Source organism: Martes martes (assembly GCF_963455335.1).
Source record: "Martes martes genome assembly, chromosome: 3".
Lineage (NCBI taxonomy): Eukaryota > Metazoa > Chordata > Mammalia > Carnivora > Mustelidae > Martes > Martes martes.
In genome coordinates, this window is record NC_137890.1 from 3,681,582 (window position 1) to 3,708,386 (window position 26,805).

Sequence of the window (26,805 nt, forward strand, 5' to 3'; positions counted from 1 at the left end):
GCGCCTAGGTGGCTCAGTCGGTTAGGCATCCCACTCTGGGTTTCGGCTCAGGTCATGATCTCAGGGGTCGTGGGACAGAGCCCGGGCAGGGGACTCTGCACTCGGCGGGGAGCTGCTCTCCCTCCTCTTCTGCCCCTCCCCTGCTTGCACACATGCACATGTACCTTCTCTCCCAGATGAATAAATAAATCTTAAAAAAAAAGAAAACTTAACCTGTAAATTGGATATAAGTTAAGGGATGAGGAGGGATAATAACTTGCCCACAGTGGCATTTTGAGGATTAAGACAATGCATGTTTAAGCGTTGCAATGTTCACATAAAGTATAATTCTGTATTATCAGTGTTTGAAGTCACCCACACTTGCATTGATAAAAATAAACTCTGTGGATGCGTTGATTGGAATTACATCAAGAGCAGATAAATTCAGCCGTTCTGGCAAAGGCTACGGTACAGTCAGTCTATATCAATAACAATGAAAATATAAATACATCTTACTGCATTTTTACTCTGTTCTTGGTCAATGTGTGAGAACCTCAAGCCCTCATTTCTGTCAGCTTCCTAGAAACCCTGGGAGACCTATACCATGTACCCATTTCATAGATGGAGCTGATGAGGTCGAGGAACCTCTGAGTCATAGACTTTCAGCAGCAGACGTAACCAAAGCATCTGCCTTTCTCGGAACGCCCAGGCTAATGTGCCTTCACTCAGTGGCATGAAAATTGGAATTTCAAGCGTGAACAAAATTTAAAGAAATATATTCACAAAGGAAGGAAGTGAAGGGAGGGAGGGAGGAAAGGAAATCAAAGGAAAAATGTCTCGCACACTTTCAGGCAACGGAAAAAAAATTCTGTCTTCTCAGAGATATTATGCGTTCATTTGGGTGATTATCAAAACCCCAAAAAGTTTAAATCAAGCCTTGAAATAGTCACTCACCCAGTTACCATTTGATAAAACCTACGTTTTGTAAAAATCTGGAAGGAGAGATTCTGTGGGTTTTCTTTCAATTTTAAAAAAAAAAAAAGTCTCCATTATGTGCTTCTCCCTAAGATGTTCATCAGAATGTTCTTGTTTCGAGGAATCTTTTCTAAAATGCTCTTAAAGTATGACCAGTCCGTGGATAATGGTGGTCTTCCTTGGGAGAGAATCACCGACGCGCCTCACGACCAAGGAGAGAGGCTGCGGTGCCCACGGAGGGCAACGAGAACCAATGAGTGCTCCATCGGTAACATATAAACACAAAACCTGAATAACAGCCACTCCCTCTTCGGTGCCAACCAAACCGGACATGACTGCAACTGCCTTTAAGGTCTGGGATGCAATTACAAATTGTATAATTATAAAGAGCTTACATTAAAATCAGAAAGGCCATTCTATAAGGGTTACACTTGACATCATGTTGTGAGTGTCCTCTCTTTTTTTAAAGATTTTAATTAATTAATTAATTAAAGATTTTATTTATTTGAGAGGGAGAGAGAGAGAACATGTGGTGTGACTGGGGGAGGGGCAGAGGGAGAGAGAGAGAATCTCAAGCAAACTCCCCACTGAGCACAGAGCCCCATGCAGGGCTCCGTCTCAGGACTTGGGGGTCATGACCTGAACCGAAACCAAGAGTTGAACACTTAACTGATTTAGCCACCCAGGCACCCCTAAGATCTTAAGTTTTCAGAGCAGTTTTAGATTCACAGCAAAACTGAGAGGAAGGGACAGAGAGTTCCCACGCACCCCTGTCCCCACGCGTGCACAGCCTTCTCCACCATCAACACTCCCCGCCAGAATGATGACGTTTGTTACGGCTGAACCTCCATGGACACGTCACCATCACCTCAAGTCCATGGGGTACATCGGGGCTCACTCTGGGTGTTGTACATTCTGGGGTTTTAGACACACGTGGAATGACACACACCCATCTCTGTAAAATCATACAGAGCAGTTTCAATGCCCTAAAACCCCCCTGGACTCCACCTCTCCACCCCTCCCCACACCAGCCCAGGCAACCTGTGATCCTTGTACGGTCTCCATGATTTGGCCTTTTCCAGAACGTCAATTACTAGAATCATACGCTGTATACCCTGTTCAGACCAGCTTCTTTCACTCAGTAATATGCATTTAAGGTTACAGGACGTTCATAGGACCCGTAAGAAAGTTAAGAAAGAACTTTGCTTTCCATCTTACCTAACATTTAATTTGCCTACTGCAGCAGACTAAGCTGCTTTCCTCCAAATTCATGTGTGGAGGCTCTCAAAGTGACTCTTTGGAGATGGGGTCTTAAGGAGGCAGTGAAGGTTAAAGGAGGTCATAGGGGTGGGGCCCTGGTCCCATAGGATTGGCACACTTCTAAGAGACACCGGACAGTTCCTTCCTCTCTCTGTTTCCCCCCCAACTCAACACCCATGCGAGGACACAGAGAGAAAGCAGCCAGGAAGGGGACGTTCATCAGAAACCTTACCAGCTGGCACCCTGACCTTGTACTTCAAGTCCCCAGAACTGTGAAAAATAAGCTTCCGTTGCCTAAGCTACCCAGTGTGTGGTATTTGTCACAGTAGTTTAAGATGACAAATACACCTGCTGAAATTTTGAAGTATCTCAAAATCACAAAACATGTTTATTAGTTATGTCGAAATAAAAAATTAATGAAAGTAAATCTTGAAAAGATGGTCTTAGAAAAATCTAGCTAAAATGTCTTTAATATATTCATAATTAGATACCGTGAAACAAACCAGTTTCGAGGATTACTCTGACATTTACAAAATTACTCTACCATTTATAAAACATGAAGCATTTAGAGATCATTTATTTCTCTAGGGAAATGTACTATTTTCTATAGCCCCAAGCTCATCAGACTGATCTCCCATAACCTGGGCACTGTGGCACGCACATTACCCCCTCCCCAACACACACACACAGTACACACCGAGAGATACTTTCAAAAACCATACTCTACATAATAATCAAAAGGAGGACTAAAGACATAATCGGAAATATTCGGGAATTAGCGTACCGGCCAAGCTTACATTCCTGGTATATAAGTCAAGATATATATACAATTCAAATCCTTGTACAGGACAATTGCGGCTATGTTTGTTAATGGTCAGTATAATGTAACAGCTTATATATGGGAATTTAAAAAACTATTAACCTTTGCATTCATGAATCTTTCTTTGAATGGAAACTGTTGGGTGTTTGGTTTCGAAATGTTGAATTTTAAAGCATGATGTAATAAACAGGCATGGAGTAAAGGTATACTTACCGGCTCAGGTTTTGTGGGGCCATTCACGGTAGCATTTTCAGGGATGCTGTCTTGAGACTGTCGCTTGCATAGACCTTTTGTGGCATCTTTGAACATAATGTCTTTCTCCAACATACTGTCTTGCTTGGCGATTGGCAACACCAGGGGACTGCTACAGAAAATAATCAATACTATAATTAGTCTTCTGCTAACATTGCCGTATTAATCAAGAAGGACCACAACAGGATAGTTCGGTTATAGAAAGTTGTTTTATTCAGATAAGAAATCATTTCTCAACACGGAGGGGGAGAGAAAAATCAATGGGGAATCTGTCAACTTTTCTATTCGTTCTAACTTCCATTCAATTTCAACTTTAAAAGAAAAATATATTCACTTCAACTTGAGAAGAAAATGCTTACAAATGTATATAGGACTGTAGGAGACAAATCAATAAGCAATTTATAAGCTGAGGTTGAACGCATGACTGAGCTAAGTAGGACATTTAGATGTGAAAGTGAGTTGCAAACAAGTGAAGGCACAAATTATACAATTAATTAAAATGTTGCTCATATGCAACTTAAAATATGTTATGGAATCATGGGCAATATTTAGAGTTTGTAACAAAATAATAATAGGGGCATTAGAGAGGAATGATGTGCTCAAGGATTCCAATATTGCAAACAATAACTCATAACTTCATTCATTACAGCTCAAACTAGGCCAAAAAATAAAAGCTATTTCATTTTCTGTTGTCGTTCCATAGACATCATTGCCAAAAGAAAGCCATTATTATGTAATGTCCATAAAAAATAGGCACAATCTAAAAGTTTTTTTTTTTAAGATTTTATTTATTTATTTGTCAGAGAGAGTGAGCACAGGCAGACAGAGAGGCAGGCAGAGGCAAAGGGAGAAGCAGGCTCCCTGCTGAGCAAGGAGCCCGATGTGGGACTCGATCCCAGGACCCTGGGATCATGACCTGAGCCGAAGGCAGCCACTTAACCAACTGAGCCACCCAGGCGTCCCACAATCTAAAAGTTTAATTTGCATTGTAACAGTTTATGATAGTAAGATTTAAAAAAGCATTTCCCTAAATGTTACCATATGAGCAGAAATACATACATATTTAATCAAGTAAAATACGCATAAACATAATTATTTCATGTGTTCTATAATAGCACTTGTGATTTTAATTAATGCTTAATTGTCCTTTTTGGTTTAAAAAAAAATTCAGGTGTATTAAGGTATTATCCACATACCGTAAAATCCACTGTGTGGGGATGGCCATGCTGTATGTGTCTATGTCAGATATACATACAGTTACACGCGGTTAAACATGGGTGCGTGTAACCACGTCGCCAGGAACATACAGGATTTCCATCCCTCCCGACCATCTCCTCTTGTCTGCTCTGGGGAACCCACTGTCTCCACCAGCCTCCTGCTCCTTGGAACCACTGATTATTTCTTTCACTGCAGTTTCACCTTTTCTAAATTGTCATATGAAGGGGATCATAGAGTGAGCCGCTGTTTGCATCTGCCTTCGCTGACTTAACACGTGCTTTCGAGCGCATTCACGCTGCTTCATCCACAACGGTTTGGTTTTCGGCGCTGAGTGGTGGTCTCCTGGGGGACACGCTACACTTGGGCTCTCCGTTCACCGAACGTTTGGGCTTGTCCAGCTCTTGTCAAGCATGAATGAAGCATCTGTCCGCATTTGCATGCAGGTGTTTGAGCAGACACGTGCTTTCCTTAATCTTGGTTAGAAACCTAGAAGAAACTCCAGGCTGTCTCCAAAGTGGCGTTCCCACCAGCAGCGCGTGGGCATTCCCCTGGCTTCCCGTTCTTGCCAACACCTTTCTTCTTACACCCGTTCTAGTAGGGATGTTAGTGGCTTCTCACTGCGGTTTCAAATTTGCATTTTAATGTGCTTATCCAACATGAGAATCTCTTCTCTGGTAAAATGTGAGTTCAAACCTTCATTGCCAGAATACTGACTTCATATATTCTGGTTTCAAGTCCTTTGTCGGGTACATATGTGGCAAATATTTTCTCCCAGTCTGTGTCTTACCTTTTTATCTTCTTTATGGTGCGTTTCAAAGAATTTTTTTGTTTTGTTTTTTTGCCTATGTCTTGGGCTTCTTGTGTCTTATCTAAAAATTCTTTTCCTAACCCAAGGTCAAAAAGGTTTTCTCCTAGGTTTTATTCCAGAAATTTCATAGTTTTGTGCTTTACATTTGTGTCTATGATGCATTGTGAGTGGTTTTTGCATATGGTGCTATGTATAAGTTGGGGTCTGTTCTGTTTTCATATGGCCATCCAAATGTTTCAGCATCATTTTTGAAAAGAACATCTTTCCCCAGCCATTTAACTAGGACATCTTTGTTAAGATTCAAACGATGATATAAGTGTGGGTCTATTTGGGGATGTTCCATTGTGTTCCGTTGATATAACAGTCTAGTCTTACACCAATATTACATTGTCTTGATTAACGGACCTGCACAGTTAAGGCTTGAAACCAAGTACTTTGACTCCTCCAGTTTGGTTTTCTTTTGTTTTAGCTATTCAGGATCATTAGCATTTTCACATAGATTTTAAAATCTACTTGTCAGTGTTTATAAACATGCCTACTGGGACTTTGATTAGCATTCTGCTCAACTGATAAATCAACATGGGGAGGATTTACATATGAACAATGTTGAACTCTGTCATCCATAAGCACAGCCCATCTCTCCATTTATTTTGATCATTAATTTCTCTCAGTATTTTGTAAGTTTTGGCATTAAAGTCCTGCAAATGATTTGTTAGATTTATTTTGATGTTTTTATGTCATGACAAATGAGTTTTTTATTTCAACCTCCTGTTGCTGCCTATAGAAATGCAAATGATTGGGTAGACTAACATTCATAGGGGAGGAAGAGAGGAATGGAGCGCTTCTTCCAGTAACCACAAGGTCTCACTGTTTGTGGCCATCTCTGGGTCTTATCATCCAGCCGTACCACCGAGTCTAGAAACGCATGGATAAAATCAGACCAGTGAATGGGCTACGTGAGTGCTGGGGTTGAGGGAAAGGCCGGAGGGATAGCTAAAGAACATATTTACAGAAATGTGAAGTCTTGAGGTCTGGATGATGAAGTTTTACCCAATGGGAGATTTTGAAGTAGGTGAGAAGCCCTACTGATGGGAGCCAGAGCGCATTATAGACGCATTCTCTGAAACCAATCTGTGAGAAAGGCCTCTCCTGAGGAATTTCTAGCATGAGGCACACGAAGGGCTTAGCCCTGTGAAGCTTCAAGGATTATGCTGTGTTTACAGACTAACAGGTTAGCTAGTCACCATTTCATGGAGAGGCGTGGAAGACAAGAGATTCCTAGATCTGAGATCAAAGACTTCGTGACTCATGGCACACACGGTACCCAGAGGTTCATGTTGGGCAGCGTCCCATGGTGGTAGGTCAGAAGAGCCAGCTTGGGGGAAACTACGTGGATGCTTACACGCGCCGTGGGCTGTGTTGCAGGAGAGAAACCTGGTCAGGAGTCAAGTGTCCTTTTGAGCAAGAAGCAAACGCTACCCCAAGCAGCAGAAAAGCCAGTGCTCTTCCCCTGGTGTTTGTTCTGTGGTCCCTTTGAGCTGCTGACGGCCTGCATGACTAAGCGCACATGCTTTGCAGTCTGACATGCTGGGCAACAATGGGGAGGGGGCCCTGGCAGACTATCCCTCCCAATAGTGTGATTATTAATTTTAAAAAATTCACTATAAAATGAGAATGCTTTAAATGCTTATAAAAATTTCACATCCAGATCTGCGGGAATCCCACTGAGTGATAAGGTATTCATAACTTCAAAGACACCGTATTTCTTCCATGAGCAACTATGAAACAGTGCCTGCTGTCCTAACTTGTCGTCACCACTCCTGGAGCTCCCAGGGTGTGTCGTCTGCTTCGCTGACATGAGAACCCTTCAAATATTTGAAGACCACTGCACTTTCTCTATATTTTCTAGAATGTGATTGGACCACCATTAACACATTGTAATAATTAGATGGAGTTTAATGCATGATAATCTCCATTCTAAGTACTCATACATATTAACTCATATTAACAGCAGTATAAGGAATATCTACTTTTCTGCTTATTTTATAGGTGAGTACACTGGGAAAGAAAGAGAAGAATGGTCTGGGGACACACAGCGCGGCAGGAGTGGAGGTGGGACTTGAGATCCAAAGCTTGTTTTTTTTTTTTTTTTTTTTGACAGAGAAAGAGAGGCAGCCAGAGAGGGAACACAAGCAGGGGGAGTGGGAGCGGGGAGCCCTACGTGGGGCTCGATCCTAGGACCCTGGGATCGTGATCTGAGTCACCCAGGAGCTCCCAGAGTTTGTATTCTTAACCACCAGTCACACTGCCCACATCCCAAATCCACCCTCACACCCACCAAATTATCTCCTTACATATCCCCCCTTGAATGTCAATCACCTCTTTTTTTCAGCTTTGTCAGAAAGTCTTCAAAGAAAAACGAGAGAGGTTTGGCATATACCATCCCGGTGTTTTGAGTATAAAGCAATGAAGAAAGCAGTGGTTTGACCAGTCAGGTAGAAACTACATAAAGTCACCAATTAAAAAGGATTTCCAAAAGAAAGAAACAGTGAGTTTACTAAAATCGCTAAAATGCTCCTTTCCTATCTCAAACCTAATCACAGCATTAACAGCAGGATCAATTCTATTTCCAACTGAGAGGTGCACTTGGAAAGAAGATTGATCCAGGAACACAGGGACCTCACGCTAAGTCAGGTTTTGTTCTGTTTTGTTTTGTTTTGTTTTAAGAGAGGGAGAGAGAGAGGGTGAGGAAGGGCAGAGGGAGAGGCAGAGAAAATCTTGGGCAGGCTCTATGCCCAGCACGGAGCCCAATGCCAGGCTTGGTCTCATGATCCTGAGATCACAACCTGAGCCAAAATCATGAGTTAGACACTTACCCCACTGAGCCACTCAGGGCCCCTAAGTCAGTTTTTACCTCAAGTTGGAAATCACCTGACCCTATTAAGCCTTCAAAATCATTTGCAAATGCAGGGGTTAGATGAGGCAGTATCTTAGTGTACGCCAAGCCCTACAGATCTATGCTGTTACTACCTAATCCCTCATTATGCGTTATCTCACCCACATCTTTGAAAATCACTTACACACTCAATAATATCATATATAATGATAGAGCTTTTACTAATAATAATTGCGAGTAACTAGTTAAAAATACTCTCATTCATATAAGAAAAAATGACTCTAAATAATACAATTGGATTGAATGACAACATATTTGTCATACACATATTTTCTGTAAGAAAACACAAAACAGGTACTTCGGCTGATGGTATGTGATACTGTTTTAAAGGTTTATGGAACAACTCTTCTTTACGTTTCTTCCCAATTTCAAAATGAAATACATTTTATCCATAATCATTGTGATTAACAGCATTCACCCAAGATAACTTCTACATATTTAAATTTTCACCAATTATCCATTTGTGCACTATGAACATGTATTAAGATGTTATTTTTCTAGAAAAAACAATAATTTTTAAGTAATCATTGCTATTTATTTCAACGCTCGTTAAACATTTATCAGCCATGACAAAATATTTCATATGAGATTTAAAAAAAAAATAAGATGTACTTATATCGCGAGAGCAAGAACTCAATAAAGAAAAAGAAACCCATAAAGGATAAGAAGAAATAGAACAAATTAATAGTAGTTTCATCAAAAACACAGACTACTACTGTAAATGGACTTCACAGTCCCCTCATCTTAGCTAAACTCTGGACAGTCTTCTCCCCAGCTTGAGAAGGCCACCCTCTCTTTTCTTCGAGCCCTCACTTTAGAGAACTGCTATTGTAAATTCTTCCTTTGTCCTTTTGAGATGCAAATATTCCACAATCCCACAATGTCTTTCTCAAGGACCCTGGAGACTTTCTGTTGGGATGTAACCCTCTGGATTGAGAGCAGGAGCCCCAGTCTCCTGGTCTCTGTGGGAGGGAAGGAGCCTCACTTCCATAAATACCAACTAGCAAACTCTGGGGGGCCTCCTCTCAAGGACCCCTCCTTCCTGCTAACACCCCCCGGGCTTTACCACAAGCTCATCCCAGCATTTGAAAGCTCTCTGAGTCAAGTTCACTCTCTCTCTTGGTATTGCAATAATCTTGAATAAAGTCTTCCTTTCACCTTTAATTTCTCTGGTATAATTTTTCTTAGACATTAATGAGTGAGTTTTTTCATGCTTCTATGTTTTTCTGCATTTTCCAAATTTTCCTCCATAAGAAAATTTTATTTTGATTACATTAAAAAAGAAGTATTAGAAATAGAAATTTATCTTTGAGAAACAGAAAAAAATAGGATTGAAGAGAGTATACTTTCTAAAGAAAGGTTTTGGTAGACAGACTCCCTAACCATAAATAAAATGAAAAGCAACCATCCAAGGACAGTTCAGATCAAACTGGGGATAGATCGTTTTAACCCGACTGTGGGCATAACTGCATGGGACTATACCAGTAGACAATCAATTTCTGAACCCTGCTGGATTTATTCAAGACTTACTGATTTCTATAAACATAAACGGCATTTCATGCAGAGCAAATGTGCCTGTAGGAACTGAGATTTTATTTCTGAAAATGGAAACAGGAATGTAATAAAATAAAACTAACAAAAGTGACAATTATTGCCCATTAGGACTCTAGCAAATTTAGAAAACTACAGAAAACAAGCAAAATTGACTATATTGGGCTATATTAGGCCAACAAAGAAAAAACTGAAACCGAAACAATTGTGTAGAAATGGCATATGAGACTGTGTTATTTTGGTGGTGAAGTCATGAACTGAATGGGTAGTTCTCAATTTTAACCCTAAGAACACAGCTGCATAAATTACACACTATAAGGCATTTGGGTTTTTCTGCATCTACAATATAATGATCCAAAGCTCACTTCTGAATGAAACAGCTCTTGGAGAGCTTTGAGTTAATTGATATCTTTGCCCCCCCCCCAAAAAATGACTTTAGTTTTTGTAATTAAAAAAATATATTAAAAAAACCACTTTGAAAAAATATAACTTGTGTTTAAAAAACAAAAATGTCAGGTGCCTGGGAGGCTCAGTCGGTTAAGCCTATGACTCTTGATTTCGATTTAAGTCTTGATCTCAGGGTCCTGAGTTCAAAAGCCCCATGTTGGGCCCCATGCTAGGTATGGTTCCTGCTTTAAAAAAGAAGGGGGGGGGCGCCTGGGTGGCTCAGTAGGTTAAAGCCTCTGCCTTCGACTCAGGTCATGATTCGAGGGTCCTGGGATCGAGCCCCAAATCGGGCTCTCTGCTCAGCGGGGAGCCTGCTTCCCTTCCTCTCTCTCTGCCTGCCTCTCTGCCTACTTGTGATCTCTGTCTGTCAAATAAATAAATAAAATCTTAAAAAAAAAAGTCAATGTGTTTCTTACAGTTGAATTGGAAATGACCCTATTTTTAAGACATTTTATACTCATCTAGTAGTTCTCAACAGGTATCTGCAAAGAAATTTTAAAAATCTAAATTAAAATAAGTTGAGTGTAGCAGCTCTGTGAGTACACGAAGAGAGTTTCTGCATATGGTAGGTTATACTGTGAGCAGTGACTGTCTAGTATACGGTTATGTTGCTGAATAGGTATTTAATGAATGATATTTATATAAAACAACATTATCATCATTCATTTCAGTCAAGGAAATCTTTAATAATCTTCATTATCACTAGCCATCAGGGAGATTCAAATCAAAACCACATTGAAATACCACCTTACACAAGTTAGAATGGCCAAAATTAGCAAGACAGGAAACAACATGTGTTGGAGAGGATGTGGAGAAAGGGGAACCCTCTTACACTGTTGGTGGGAATGCAAGTTGGTGCAGCCACTTTGGAGAACAGTGTGGAGATTCCTCAGGAAATTAAAAATAGAGCTTCCCTATGACCCTGCAATTATACTACTGGGTATTTACCCCAAAGATACAGATGTAGTGAAAAGAAGGGCCATCTGTACCCCAATGTTTATAGCAGCAATGGCTATGGTCGCCAAACTGTGGAAAGAACCAAGATGCCCTTCAACGGAGGAATGGATAAGGAAGATGTGGTCCATATACACTATGGAGTATTATGCCTCCATCAGAAAGGACGAATACCCAACTTTTGTAGCAACATGGACGGGACTGGAAGAGATGATGCTGAGTGAAATAAGTCAAGCAGAGAGAGTCAATTATCATATGGTTTCACTTATTTGTGGAGCATAACAAATAATATAGAGGACAAGGGTAGATGGAGAGGAGAAGGGAGTTGAGGGAAATTGGAAGGGGAGGTGAACCATGAGAGACTATGGACTCTGAGAAACAACCTGAGGGTTTTGAAGGGGCGGGGGGTGGGAGGGTGGGGGAACCAGGTGGTGGGTATTAGGGAGGGCACGGATTGCATGGAGCACTGGGTGTGGTGCAAAAACAATGAATACTGTTATGCTGAAAATAAATAAAAAATTAAAAAAAAAATCTTCATTATCGGACTCTACCTTCCTCTTAAGCCAAGTCTAGTTCTCGACCACCTTTGGAAGACCAACTAGTTATTCAACCATGCTTGAGGGACAGTGTAAATGGTTTAAAATTAGAAACCAGATGAGATAATTCTCAGGATTTCCTGATCTCCTTGTATCGTGTGGCATTTCTCTCTGTCCCCCTCTGGGCCACAGAATTCATTTCTAAATTCACATGGAACCAACAGCTTTATGGTCAGTTTGTGGCTTCCAAAGACTCCGATGAATCCTGGGCTGGGAGTCTGGTCCGACTTTAGCTCAGGTGATGTCATTTTACTGTGAAATGGTCACGGAAGCTGCACTGATTTTGAAAATGGTCAAGTCCCTCAGCGTCAGGAGTAAAGGCACGAGAACAACGCCTCACAGGAATAACCAGAGAGGTGGTGTTCGACCACCACGAGCCGGGAAATTAATGTCCAAGCACAACTGTGCCTCAGGCTCTACGAGTAAAAATGCACTTTCCAGGATTGCTTATCCAAGCGCCCTGGACTAAATTATTAGGAGACGATTTATGTTAAGAAAGTCCCCAGGTGTGGCGTTGAGGCATGGGTTAAAGGCTATGTCCCTCATTTGCAACTTCATTTATATATATGTTTTTTATTTTTTTATTTTATTTATTTATTTATTTTTTACTTTGTATGACAAGATTGTGCACGCTGTGAGCCTGGGGAGAGACTCGAGACAATCTTCCTGAGTCTGTTGCCACCTCAGGTTGGAGAGCATTTCCAAAGAATCCAAAGACTGTGGTTCTGATCGCGGCTGCTACTCACTCACTATCCCCACAGGTCTGTCACACCCCTGGGTTTCTGTTTCTCCGTAAGTAAATTATAGATCATCGTGTGTATCCCCCCTAAGTCATGAAGTTTAAACGAAGATCGGTGGAAATGATGACTGAAACCACTTTGCTATGCGAATCATATTTCTTTTCATTGTGTAACAAAGGCCACAGAAGAAATCTTTGTGAAGCCACAGACAGTTGGCTTCCTTTTAAGTAAATGCGTGTTGGGCTTGTTTCATAAAATGCGGCCTCTGGAAGGCTTTCCATAACATCGACTCCAGGCCTGCCGGGAGTCTCGGGTTTCACTGAGGTCCAGAAGGACACACTGCAAAACTCATACTCTGCCTCTTACAGATTCCCACAAGGTATTTCTCCTCATCAATGGCCACTTGGTCTATGTGTCCCGGGACCCACTCACCTCAAGCCCCTTATCCTTGTGTCCTCAGACCCGCTCAGGTCTGCCTCTTCCCAGATTTCTCCCAGTCACATTGTCTCTCCACCCCAGGTGCTACGTGACTCAGAAGCCCTGGAGAGCCAGCCCCATGCCAGTCACTCAAAGCTGGTCATCTCTGACATTGGATTTTTCCTTTCAGCTGCTTAGAAGATAAGCTTTTCTCTATATGGTCATTTTCAGTTTGAAAGCACCAAACTGGAAGCGTCATTCTCTTGTCTTAGCTTAGAGCTAGAAGGCCTTCATTCGTCAGATGATTAGGCTGACAATTCACAGAGCATGAAGAGCATCTGCCTGCCTTTTTGTCATTCCTCGAGCACTGACGTGGTCTCACCTTGAGCCAGAGACTGCTGCGTTTCAAAAATACTAAGTCACGCAGCCATTAAGAACCACCTCATGAGACACGTCTGACCATCATCATCACCCGTGGTAGGGCAGCTCGACTCTGACACTGAGTACCTTAGCATGGAGCCTACAAGTTAAGGACAAAGCTGCCCCCCACTTCAGACACAGTCACAAGTTTGGGAGTCTCATGCTCACCCACACTTCTGACCACGAGCTACCGGCCCAGGGGCTCCCACAACTCCCTCCGGCTTGATAACCCACTGGAACAACTCACAGAGCTCAGGAGGGAACTATACTCACTCTTACAGCTTTGTTCGGGGGGATACGAATCGGGATCATCCATGCACAGAGACCCTCAGGGTCAAGTGTGGGAATCAGGGCACATTGCCCCCCTACGCACACAGAGGTGGCCGCCCACCAGGAAGCTCCACTGGGCTTACACAGAGACTTTCTGGAGGTTTGGTTCCATAGATACGATGGATTCTGTCACTGATCTCAGCCTCCTGTCCTCCTTCCCTCCCGGAGGCCAGGCTGGCTCACTGCTCAGTCCTTCCATCCCAGCACTGGGTTTTCTGGCATGATCAGCCCCTACCCTGAGACACCTTGTTAGTCTAAATCCAAGTGCGATCCCAGGGATCCCAGACAGCAGAGGCAGACCTATGGCTTGGGAATTCCAAGGGCTGAGCATCTCCCCGCCCAGGAAGCAGTGAGAAAGGCCTGGGAAAATTCTTTACTAGACGGCACCCACGGTCTACACTGGAGGCGACCTATGGCAACAATTCTGACTAAATTGTCAAAGTCACAGAGGCCACCGGTCGGAGCCAGGATCTGAACTGGGATGTGTGGCATTGGGTCTCCGTCCATAAGGACCACAGTACATGGCCTCACAAGTCACCTCAGGGAGTGTAGACACTCAGAGCAAGCCAGACCAAGGGTGTGAAAAATAACATGGCAGACAGAGGGGAAATACTGGCCCCATGTTGTTCCGTTTGACTTGAGATTCAGCTTAAAAGCAGATCAGTGCTCGACTGTACTGCAAGGAGCCTTCGTGCTCCTCATTTCTGCAGAAGGGAAATGTCTTCCTGATTACAGACTATCTTCTTAAGTTGTCATATGAAGAAACACTTAGGCTAAACTGACAATATTCCACGCCTAAAGTTGACCGACCATAGCAGGGAAACTCAGATCACCCATTTCCTCTTTCCAGCCAAATTAGAAGTTTTCAAATTACAACTAAAAATGACCTCCTCACTGAAACAACAGGGGAGTGGGAACATGTGCATGACAGGAGTCGAGTTACTCGAGTTCCGCATCTCAGGGCGGGGGGGTGCAGAACATGGGATAGGACAGAAAGCATTCGTGTTACCCCGAATCTAATAATACACTGTACATTAATTAAATTGGATGTAAATTTTAAAAATTTTTAAAAAGAAGTCCTTGTGTTGTGTGTATCGATATATCAAAACTGAAAAAAAAATAAGTAAAGACAAAAAAATCATATGAATAAAAGATACAGCATAGGGAATACAGTGGGTATACTGTAATGGCATCTGGTGATGACGGTAGCCGCCCTTGGGGCGAGCACAGCAGATAGTGACGTTGTTTCCCTGGAACTAATACACCATTGTGCATCAATGATACTCAAATTTAAAAAATTAACAACAACAACAACAAAAATGAAAGAGGGAGCGTACTCGTGTTGTTCTGCAGACCCCCGTAAACACTGCACAAATCCCGGTGTCTGTTCAGGACACAGGAACTGTCAGCTCTTGCGGAGAATCACTGAGCACCCACAAGTGTTTGGCCAATGACTCCACCCCACCGGGTACGTGGAACTTCCAACTGTGGTTTCCAACTCCAGGACCCATGAATAGAGTACTCGCAGCAAACACTGACCCACATCAAACTTCTCAGTGGTGACAGACCCTGGGAGAGCATTTCCATGTTCCAACATCACAGGGCACGTGCCCCCACAGCTGTCTCGATCACCGCACCCATGACACCGAAATCTACATCAGGACACGAGAGAGAACATGGGGAGGAGGCAAGAAGGCAAGAGAGGACAGAGCGGGGAATCGCAGGCAAATAAGACAAGAAGTCTGAATGCTTTACAGATAGGGAAGGCTGTTACCGGGAGGGCTCTGGAGTTAAGTCTAACCTGCCCGTTTGGAGACATGAACTTTAAAGTGAGGCAACACATACATGCTTAATGATGTTCACTCAGTAGAAGATACCTTAGAAACATGGAATATGAAATAGGTCAATCACGCAGGAATTTCCTCCTGATTAAATATTTGAGCAAAGACCAGATGGCCGCTGGCGGTGGAGCGGCAGGAGTGATGCTCTTGTCCTAACTCACCCAAGATTTAGCGCACAAAACCTCACAGGACGATCCATGCGAGTTGATACTGGAAAGGGAATTTGACTTATATGTTGAGGTATCAGAAACCACTCAACTGTTCCTTAAAATTTCAACAAAATATATCCTAGGAAAATGTGAAACGAGCGAGTTCACTGTAGAAGGGAAGGGAATAGGAGGTTGGATTGAAAAGTGAAAGACGGGCGATGATAATTCAGATGGGGTAACGCGGGTTACGTCCTCAGAAAGAGGGTTGCTGATGAAAGGAGGGCAAGGAGACTTTCTGGAGATGAGCACAGACTGCACGAAGGAGAAGAGAAGGCCGAGTACGTTCCTCCTAATCATACGCGTCTCACACCGAGGAACATGCACTGTCCTTTCTTGGGCAAAGTAATGAGATGAGAAAAGCAGCGAGCTTCGTGGGAACGCCTGGTCCTGCCTGGAGCAGGGAAACTGGCCGATGAGGCAAGACCCACTCGCTCTTCCCCTTCTCCCTGGAGTTCTATTTTGTTCCAACTCCTTCAAGCAGAGGAACTTCTAGAAAGAGCTGAAGGGCAGGATTTGCATTAAAAAATCCAGGTGATCAAACCATTCATGAAGGCGCCTGGTTGGAAGGAGGCAACTCGGATTTTCACGGAACAAGAGCATCTGTTTATTCTGACAGACGCAAAGGACAGAAACGGTTTGGGGAAAAGTCAGCGGCGCTGAGGTGCGGAGGGAGGCGGAAGACACGACCTTCCTGAACACCAGGGCTAAACCACGGACGACAAGCCGAAAAAATGCCGTTTGGTAAATTACCCACAAGAGATCTGTAAAGAATTACACGTGTTTTATGTTAATCCTGCCAAAGCTCCGATTCATTTCATCTATGTTCTCTATCTAAAGGACAATGTGTTAGGGCGCCTGGGGGGCTCAGTCAGTTGAACGTCCAACTCTTGGCTTCGGCTCAGGTCATGATCTCAGAGTCCTGAGATCGAGCCCCTCCTCAGGCTCCCAGCTCTTGTGGAGTCTCCTGGAGACTCACTCCTGCTCCCTCCCCCTCTCCCTGCTGTTCTGCTCGCTCTCTCTCTCTCTCTCAAATAAATAAATAAATAGATCTTTAAAAAAAGAGAACACTGTGTTAAAAATGTTCTTTTCAACCTGAAATATTTTTTCCTTACGTATTTCCTTCCTTTGTTGAGATAGGATCCCCATAGCACAAAATTCACACTTTTAAAGTGTATAATTCAGTGCTTTTTTAAAAAAGCATATTCACAAATTTGTGTATGCATCACATTTACTTCTAGAACATTGCCATCATCCCCCAAAGAAACCCCCTATCCAGTAAGAGTCATTTCTCATTGCCCCACTCCTGGCAACCACTAATACACTTCTGTTTCTATGGATTTGCCCATTCTGGACATCTCATGCAACGGGGATCACACAACACGTGGCCTTTGGTGTCTGCCTTCACTCACTCAGCATAAAGTTGAGGTTCATGTTTGTTGTCATACGTATCAGTATTGAGGAGATGTTTTAGGCAATCAGAAGTCATTAAGTTTTATGCTTTAGAGAGAAAAAAGTGGATATTTGTATTTCCTACTTTAGAAATTTAGCCATTACCATAGGGTCACGGGAAATCTTCCAAATCCGGTGACTTAAAAACATAGAATACGTTTAAAGTATCATCTTTGGTCTCATGGTGACACACTTGATCTAAAACTAAAATAGTAATGTTTAAAAGAATCAGAGGATTTTTCAGAAAATGAAGCTAAACTCATGATTGTCAACAAGTGTTTGTTAGTAGAGACAGTAACATTCAGCTTCAACTCAGTTGTGAACTCTGTCTTCACACTGACTATAAAATGGTTGGCAGGGATGGCAGAAAAAATAATCTCCGCGAAAAAGGGCTCCGAAGTCGGCACTCTCCAGGGAAGGTACTTACAGCTTGCTCGAGAGAGCGGGGAGGTCGCGGAGGATCTCTTCATAGGGCTCCTCGGAGGCCAAGGCAGGAACAGATAAGCGCTCTTTTACTCTTTCTTCCCAGGCAACTTCGGCTTTCAACAGCATTTCCTCAATAAACTCGGATGCGGCGATATCTACGAGAAGCAAGAGGACCATCAGGGAGACTGAGTGCTGGGGTCACAGAGAACGGTTCCCTTTCCGTAATTCGGGCATGCTCAAAACGTGGAAATCGATCAGAGCAGAATGAAAAACATGACGAGTTTATGGTAGGAATGAAACTGCAGTACCCCCATTTGAAAAGGCAGTCTTGTTTTATACCACTGGCATATTTAACTCTACGTGAAATGCAAAAATAAAGAAATAATGTTCACCGAGGGGTGATGTGTAAACTGTAAAATCGCAGAGAAGCTAAGCTTGAAAGAACGTGATGTCATTTCATTCTCAGGGCAACTCTCCTTCATCTTGATGAATAAGAATCAAAATGATGAAAATGGTTACACATTCCCCAGGACTGGCTTACTGTAAAACTTGTAGTAGGCATTCTACAAGCATCCATTTGTAGATGTACCAATAAATAGTTGAATGTCGAAAACAGTGAGTCTAGACTCTGTGATCTGTTGTTTCAATCTGAAATATAGTTGTACTTCCTTATGTATGACATATCACATGTTAACAGTGACATCTGACTATACCTGGGCAGCAACACAGACGTGCATTACTCAAATTAACACTTACTAACAACTGAAACTGCAAGTCAAAAACTCTTGAAGAAAAATTCACCTTAGTAACAACTGGGAACTTAATGGACACAACTGTTCCTTTTCAATCCTTGTGACTGAAGCGGATGACCACTTGTGTCTACAGATTTGAGTTATGTGGCTTGATGGGCTGGATGAGTTAATTCAGCCACCAAGAGAAGATGTTTATGCCAAGATTTTACCACCATCTGCTCTAGGTTATATCATATCCAGTAACAAAGAGGAGGGAGCCCGGCTTCCTCACCTTGGGTGATTATGTCTGTCCTACCTAATGACTACACCCCAAACTGCTTTTGTTCCCCAGATAATTTTTTCAGTATCCACTCCAAATTCAAGAAACACAAAGTGGCAAGATTCGAATATAATACCACGACAATTTTCTTCTGCTTGGTCATAATCTGGGTGTCTACTTTCCTGTCCTCTGTGCTATTATTATTTTATCTGGTTCATCATCCGTGCTGCTGGACTAGATGTTGGTCCCTCCTGTGTTTACTCGGAACCCCCGCTGCATTATAGCTCTTTGTCCCTTGTGTGTGAAAGAAGTATTTTCCTTCAATCAACAAATGATGATTGAGAGTCTTCTACCAGCCCATCATTGTGTCTCTCTTGACCAACAAGGCATGGAAAATGGATTACATTGATGGTAGACTAGGCATGGACAACACAGGCAAACTGTCTAAGACACCATCCTATCGTGAGGTGGTCAGGGCTGAGGTTAGACCATTTAGTCATGCCCTGGCCTCTAGGACTGTGGGTTGCCTTGGGTGTCCATTTTGGCACATTTAGGTCTACCACACTAGACCTAAAATGGGGCAGTGTGACACACTGGAGTCCATGTGGTCAAGGGTCAATTTTATATTCTCTTCTCTGGGAAAGAAGCCAGGGATGTGACTTTGACAAATGTGACAAATGTTAAATATGACACGTTTCACAATAAATACATTAAACAAATAGAAAAATTCACAAATTTCTATTTGTTCTTTTAATATTTATCATGAGACATGCCTTTGTCATTAATACCAAGATTACTGCACTCTCATTAACATTAGCCTGCATCCAAAGTTTGAAATTATCATACTATCTTAGAGTTTCACTTGTTAAATCTTCAGTTAATTTTAGCAGGTAAGATGAATAAACATTAAACACTATTTAACTTCAAAAAAACAAGAAGTAGAGCAAATCTCTCACCCTGTCTTAAGCTGGAGCTTTATCATGTCATCATACTCCTAACAAATATACCCAATGAGGAATCTCAGTCATAAAGTGCTCACTTATTACCTTCAAGATTTTTATAGTAATGTATGGCCTGTGCTACACTTTTCTCTGTTACTTAGAATTCTTATTTTGAATAAACAAAAAACTTATGAGTACATTTGTTGTCAAATTGTAAAAGCTAGAAAATGAATGCAGCATCCCTGTTTTTAAATTAGTAGATGCACATTATGAAAGAACAGTGGTAAAAAGAGCTCTAGAAATGTTCAAAAGATACTTATCAAAAATAGTAACATTAAATTAAGATTGTGAGAGTTTTAAATTAGCTGGAGGATGTCAGTCTCAATTCCTTGCATTATACCTATCTGCGCAGAAAAAAAATGTTATTTAAAATTACCCTGATGAATAGGTATGTATTTGAAATGATAAGAAACCAGTTAAATAACAGCAAAAATATATTCAACAGTAATTGCCATTGAAGGAATCAGTGCGTGGGAAGTGGAAAGCCCCAGAAGCGTACTGCAGGGCAGTACAAGGGTCCTGATGATGGGAGCCACCCTGTAAGGCCCTCTCGCGAAGGAGCTGGGCAAGGGGCTTCGGGAACAGGGCCTGGATGGAGCATGTGCACAGAGCCGCCAGGGGAGGCGCCTCACTTGGCAGCCATGCTTGTGATGGTCGAACAAGTTCTGGTAGGGCAGGAAGGAGTCAGTAACCGCTCGGTGGTCCCAGGATGCTCATAACCTACCTGAGGGCTTCTCTTCGTTACAGTTCAGAAGGTTTGGGTTTGCCTGATGCATCAGAAGAAGCTTCACCAGGTTTGTCTGAAACAGTAAAGTTCACTGAAATAAGATTCCCCGGGGACAGGTACAGAAGCACGGTCTCCAGGGGGCTTCTTCCAGCCTGCTGGAGGGGGAAGGCATGAGCACATCCCACCCCGAATGTTTCTCACTCTCTCCACTTCCAGTTTTCCCAGCCCCTTTTAAAAAAGTGAAAGATATTCAAACCAAAAATTATTTATCAAAGGAGGGATAAATTGCTGGGGATTTGAAAATGCTCACTTTACACCCTCCTGCGTTTATTTTAGGGCATCTGGTGGGAGGAATTACACCTTATATGTGTTTTGTTTTAATTGAATGACTCATTAACATCTCACTGGTCCCATCCCATCACTGGAGTCCCACAGACAATATGAACTAAAGTCATGGGGGGGGCGGGGTTAGGAAAACTTAAATCTTGCCCTGTAAGAAAGGAAGAAAGCAACCTGAAGAGAGGTTAATATATTCTTTAAATCTTATTATAAAATATAAATTCAATGAGTATATATGTGTGCCTGAGCCCTGAAAGAGAAGTATGAAATGATTTCCAGGGTATCCAACTTTTTTTTTTTAAAGATTTATTTATTTTAGAAAGGGAGAGCCCAGAGGGGAAGAGCAGAAGGAAGGGGAGAGATGGAATCCCAAGCAGACTCCCCACTTAGGGCAGAGCCCAACGTGGGGCTCAATCTCACCACCTTGAGATCATGACCTGAGCAGAAATCAAGGGTCAGACACTCAACCAACTGAGCTACCCAGGCACCCCCAACTTTTTAAAATAGGTCATTCATGGTATCTCTCTGTGTTTCTTCCCAAAATTATCCCTCTCCGTATTTCTCAGAGTTGGCCACTGTCATGAATTTTGGGCTATCACTATGATTTCTTTATATGTTTCGCCCTTATGTACAGAAGTACCTCCCAAACAAGATACAGCTCAGTCTGTGTGTGACACTTAGAGAAATGAAACCCTCACGTGTATACTCATCGATGCCTTGCTTTCATGACTTAACCCTGCATTCTGAGAGTCATCAAAGGTGATGGACTGAAACAAGATTCATTCATTTTGTCAGCTACAGTATAACTGCACCGTACAAATATATCATAATTTACGTGCCTTCCTCCCTGGACTTTCAAGACATTGGCAGTCATTTATTTTTACAAATAACGTTGCTACAACTGTTCTCATTTATCTTGGGGCACGCGTGCCAAGGTCTCTTCAGGACACAAGCACGTGGACTGAAATTGCTGGGATAAAGGTCTGGACACCATCAACGTGGCTTAGATAGCTCTAGCTGTTTTCCAAAGAGCTCAAACGTCCGCCCCATCCCCAACAAGACGTCCTGCTGCTCTACACTCTACTTAATAACTTTGCTCTTGTGCGTTTTCCTATCGCTAGATTCACATTCTCTCCAACACTTAATATGGTCATTTTTAGAAATTTAGCTCTCATACCAGGAATGAAGTAATATTTCAGTCTGGTTTAGCTTACTTCTATATGACAAAGGATACTGAACACCTTTCTACGTGTTGAGTGGCCCTCCTCGGCTTTCTCTGGGGAACTGTCTGTTCAAGACTTCTTCGCCCGTTTATTACTGGAGTGTTTATCTTTGCATTAGTGACCTGTGTTCTTCATATGTTCTAGATACATTTGTCAGATACGTGTATCGCAAATATTTCTTCCCATTCTGTGGCGTGCCCATTCATATTCTTGAAAATGTTTTTTTTTTAAGAATGGAAGAATATTTTAACTTTGTTCTGCTTTTGTGAAAAGTATAACATCTGGATTGTTTTCTCAAGTGCTCAATACTCTTTATTTTCAAAATAACTGTCCACTCAGAGGCCATGACAACATGATACTATATTTTCTCCTAAAGGCTGTATAATTTTAACTTTTATACGTATGGTCCATCTCAAGTGAGTTTTTGCAAATGACAAAGAAAATCTAAAATTTATTTTGGTCGAGCACCCATTCGTTTTTCTGCACTATTTCTTGAAAATACTTTTTTTCCTCTCACTAAATTGCTTTGGTACCTTTGTTGAAAATTAATTGACTATATATGTCCCTGCCTGTTTCATTGATCTGTCTATCCTTACTGCACTTCCTGACCACTTTGATTAGTGTAGCTTGTAGCCAGTATTGAAATCTTATAAGTGAAAGACTTACAGTAAGTCTTGAAAAAAGTCTGTAATTTTCTTACTTTTAAGGTAATTTTGTCTATTTAGATACTTTGTAGCTCCATATAAATTTTAGAACGAACTTTTCAATTTCTAAAAGAAAAGGTTTAGGATTTTTATCGAAATTGCTTTAAGTGAATACCATATTAATTTTATATGGCTTTAAAAAATATTACAAATTTAGTGGTTTAAATAAGAAAAATTATCTTACAATTCTGTAGGTCAGCAGTCTGACACAGGTCTCACTGGGTTAAAATTGGGGTGTTAGCAGCACGATGTTCCCTCTGGCTCTCAAGAAAATTCTGTTTCTTGCCTTTTCCAGCTTCTAGAGGCAACTCATGTTCCTTGGCTTGTAGCTCCTTCCCTCAATTTCAAGCCAACAATGTTGCAGGTGTCTGCCCTTTTTTCATAAACACACTCCCTATTTGCATGCAATGGCCTCTATTTGCATGCAATGGCCTCCATTTACATGACCACGCCCCAATTTGGAGTAACAACACCCCCCATTTTTGCATAGCCACACCACCCAGGGACCCTGAGCCAAGAATGGTTCTCTGCTTTTAAGGACCTATGTGATGAGATTGGGCCCATCTGGGTAATCCAGGAAAATCTTCCCATCTCAAAATCCATAATCAATCACAATTGCAAATTTCTTTTGTCTTTTCAGGGAACAAACGCATTGACAGGCTTTGAGGTTCAAGGTGTGGACTTCTCAGGGGGCCACTTTTCAGCTTTCCACAGATATCTTAAAAATATTCACTGTCAAAGCACATGATTATGACTTCCTCCTCCATTTTTTGGGGGTCTTCTTTAATTCCTCACCACAGAGTTCCATAGTTTTCACTGTAGAAATCTTCTGTTAAAATATTCTGTTAAGCATATTGTTATATACTTTACACTTTTAATGCTACTGTAAACAACTTGATAAATGCACTTAATGGGTCTAGTCTTCCCATTTTTTGTGGATTCCTCTGGCATTCTTTTTTTTTTTTTTTTTCAAAGATTTTATTTATTTATTTGTCAGAGAGAGTGAGCACAGGCAGACAGAGAGGCAGGCAGAGGCAGAGGGAGAAGCAGGCTCCCCGCTGAGCAAGGAGCCCGATGTGGGACTCGATCCCAGGACGCTGGGATCATGACCTGAGCCGAAGGCAGCCGCCCAACCAACTGAGCCACCCAGGCGTCCCTCCTCTGGCATTCTTATCCTTCTTTCTCCTTTCCCAACTTTGCCCTTTGTTTCTATTTCTTGTTTTATTATGTTGATAAGAATGAGACTGGCTTTTCCAATCTTGGGTTTTGCTTTTGCAACATGCGCTGTGGCCCTCCCCACACACAGAGCTTCGCATCCAGGCACACGAGACATCTCCCTACCCACCGATGATTGTTCTGGTTGGTATTCTCATTAAAAAATTAATTAGATTTCAAACAGTCTGCTCCTTGTTAGCTTTCCCAAAGCCTGTTCAAAAATCAGTGTTTGATTTTGCAGGACATGGATTATATCAATAACATTTAAATTACATTACAGTGCATATACATAGAAGTTTGTTTTTATTTCCAAATATAGAGTTTATTAAAGGGAGACATTCTCTTGAAATATGAAAGATAAAATATAGAGAGCAGTTTCCCAGGACACTGAAATAGGTACAGGAAAGAGCTTTGTTTTATATTAAAGATGAGAGTGATGTGTTTGCATTTACACCACATGAAAGGGAAGAAGGAGAAGAAGGATGGGCAGGTGGGGGGAGGAGGATAAAAGAAGGAAGGAGAAGAAAAGAAAAAAAAAAAAGCCAAAAGTGAGCTAAGATTGCCTTTGACTTTCCCAAATTTGAAAGAACAATAATAAATCTAAATGCTTTTATATCTCTGCAAAAACGTCAGACACACACCTAACAATCACTTGGCGATTGTAAATGCAATTCAGTGTGTCCAGGCCTCCAAAGAGAAATGTGCCGTCTCTCAGAAAACCACTTCTCTCCGCAGCCTTGCCTGGAACCCCCGAAAGCGTTTCAGTAACAAAAGCAAAATGTTTCCTCCAGGAAAATCTTTAGCAATAAAAGCCGCTCCATTTTATTTCAGGCCCATAAAAAGAGGCATTCATGTGTGGAAGGAGGAAGCCTCTTTCATTTGGGGAATTCCTTTCTTTTTTTAGAGGCAGTTTTCCCCATGTGCTTCCGATCAGAAATCGGGGAGGCCCGTCACAGAACTAAATTAAACAGGCTCGTGCTAATTTCAATTACTCTCCTCAGGAACATTTGCTTTACCCTCTCAAAAGACCTTTAGGTAAATTGCTTCAATTGTGAATAGGTCGGGTGTGTGACCCAGTAAGAATTCGTCACCACCAGTACAAGACGGCTACACTCACCAAAGACTCCAGAGGATAAGGCGACTGTGTGTGTGTGTGTGTGTGTGTGTGTGCGCGCGCGCGCGCATGTGCTGGGGGTGGTGAGTGTGGAAACGGAGACCCTGCAGGCTGAATGAAAATGCACTTAAGCTGAAATTTAAATCCACACAAGTTTCACTGGACATGGACTTATTCATTCTTTGGAAAGTTGTCCTTCAGTGTGGATGAATTTACCAAAATTATTTCCTTGATGGTCATTTAAATGACCTCTTTAAAGAGTTGAACCATGACGATGAGCATCTGGACGAAGCTGGTTTCTAGCTCAGATGCTAGAGGAGACCGTTCCCTTCATCTAGTAACAAGAAACTGAAGTGTTAAAGGTCCCAGAACTCACCACGTGTGCTTCCTGCCCCTGAAGGATCTCAGATGTAAAATACAAAACCACCTAATAAGTTACTATTATCCCTATTTGTGACCCAACTGTGATTTCACATTAGACCCAAGAGCTCCACCTCCCTCGCTGAGAACACAGGCTCTCCAATCCTGCCAGTACCTGCTGGTCCTTCTAGAGCCCGTCCCTCCTCTCGGCCAGGTGGCAGCCTCCTCCTCCGGCCTCCCCTCCTGGTCAGCCTCCTTGATGACCTCTCACGCTACCCAGCAGGGGTTGCCTGTGCTGCTCACCCTTGGCTGGAGTCCCTCGGCCCACATGCCTTTTTTCTGGGGCGCCAGGGACAGACCTGTGCACCTGGGGACTGTCCCTCCCACTGGGCAGCCTGCACTTGTGAGCTTGTGGGCTCACAGTCCACTGCACAGGAGCAGCCTCAGTTGGCTGGACCGACAGGCACCTGCAGCTCTAGGGCAGACGCAGGCTCCCTTGTTCGAGAACAGAACTGTGTGTCCAGGGTGGGACCCCACGTTGATAAGAAAGGGCATTGTCCACGCACTGGGTCCTTACAGACCAGAGGGCAGTGCAGGCAGACAGAGGCAGGTGCAGCCGGAGGTGATAAGTGACAAGGTACGAAGACACGGGGACCACGTCGGATGCACGGGGGAGCGTCCTCCCTGGAATTCGAGCAACTGGGAGAGGGGCCACTTAAGTGGCATCTCTGTGTGGTCCTCCACGTTAATACTGAACCACTGAACAATTTCAGGAAGAATAAAGAACACAATAGGAGGCACGTGGTGGCATCGTCCAGAAAATGGAAGTGGTTGAGTTCAGCTACAGGTGCCAGTCTGATGGGGGTGGTCGGGGAAGGCAGCTGGAGAAGGGAGCAGAAGCCCCGCTACAGGGCGCTGGCACACTGTGTCACGGATTGCGTGTTTCCTGTCCCAGCAGTGCGAAGGATGTTGTATGGAGACACTGTGATGACACCTGGGCTGACAAAGCTTAGGTGTGCAGGAGTGGGGACAGGGCCGGCGGGTGGGTGGCTCCCCAGGGAGGGAGGCTGCTGGACCGGATAGGGCCATGGTTTTACCTCAAAGAGCCCCAGGCAATTCCTACTTGGAAGCTCGTAGACTCGGGGCGTTGTTACGTACTGGAAGATGGGGGAGAGCTAGGAGGAAGGGTGATGCCCAGTGTTGTGGTGAGTAAATGACACATGGAAAGGGCAGCACCCTGGGGGGCTAGGAAACGAGCTGACCATTCCCTTTGTCCATGAGAGCAGCCGGAGGGCAGGCGGGTAGAGATCACCCACTGGGCAGTGGTCCTCAGGGGTCTGCAACGTGAGAGGCAAACAGGCAGCTTTGGGAGCCATGAGCATGGAGGGGACTGGAGGCGGCAGGGTGGGGATTCCCTAAAGACAAGTAAACACTGAGAAGAGAGGGAACCCCCCAGAGTGCTG

The 26,805-nt window shown here is 42.9% G+C and overlaps 1 protein-coding gene across 1 annotated transcript in view; it reads right to left on the reverse strand.

Moving 5' to 3' along the window:
* MYO16 (myosin XVI) overlaps window positions 1-26,805 on the reverse strand; it is a 442,217-nt gene that overhangs the window by 308,590 nt on the left and 106,822 nt on the right. The window contains exons 7-9 of the mRNA XM_080798962.1: window positions 20,385-20,460; window positions 17,650-17,803; window positions 3,248-3,398 (exon numbers count right to left, since the gene is read on the reverse strand). Coding sequence (XP_080655088.1) covers window positions 3,248-3,398; window positions 17,650-17,803; window positions 20,385-20,460 — 381 coding nt within the window. The remainder of the gene's footprint in view (window positions 1-3,247; window positions 3,399-17,649; window positions 17,804-20,384; window positions 20,461-26,805) is intronic.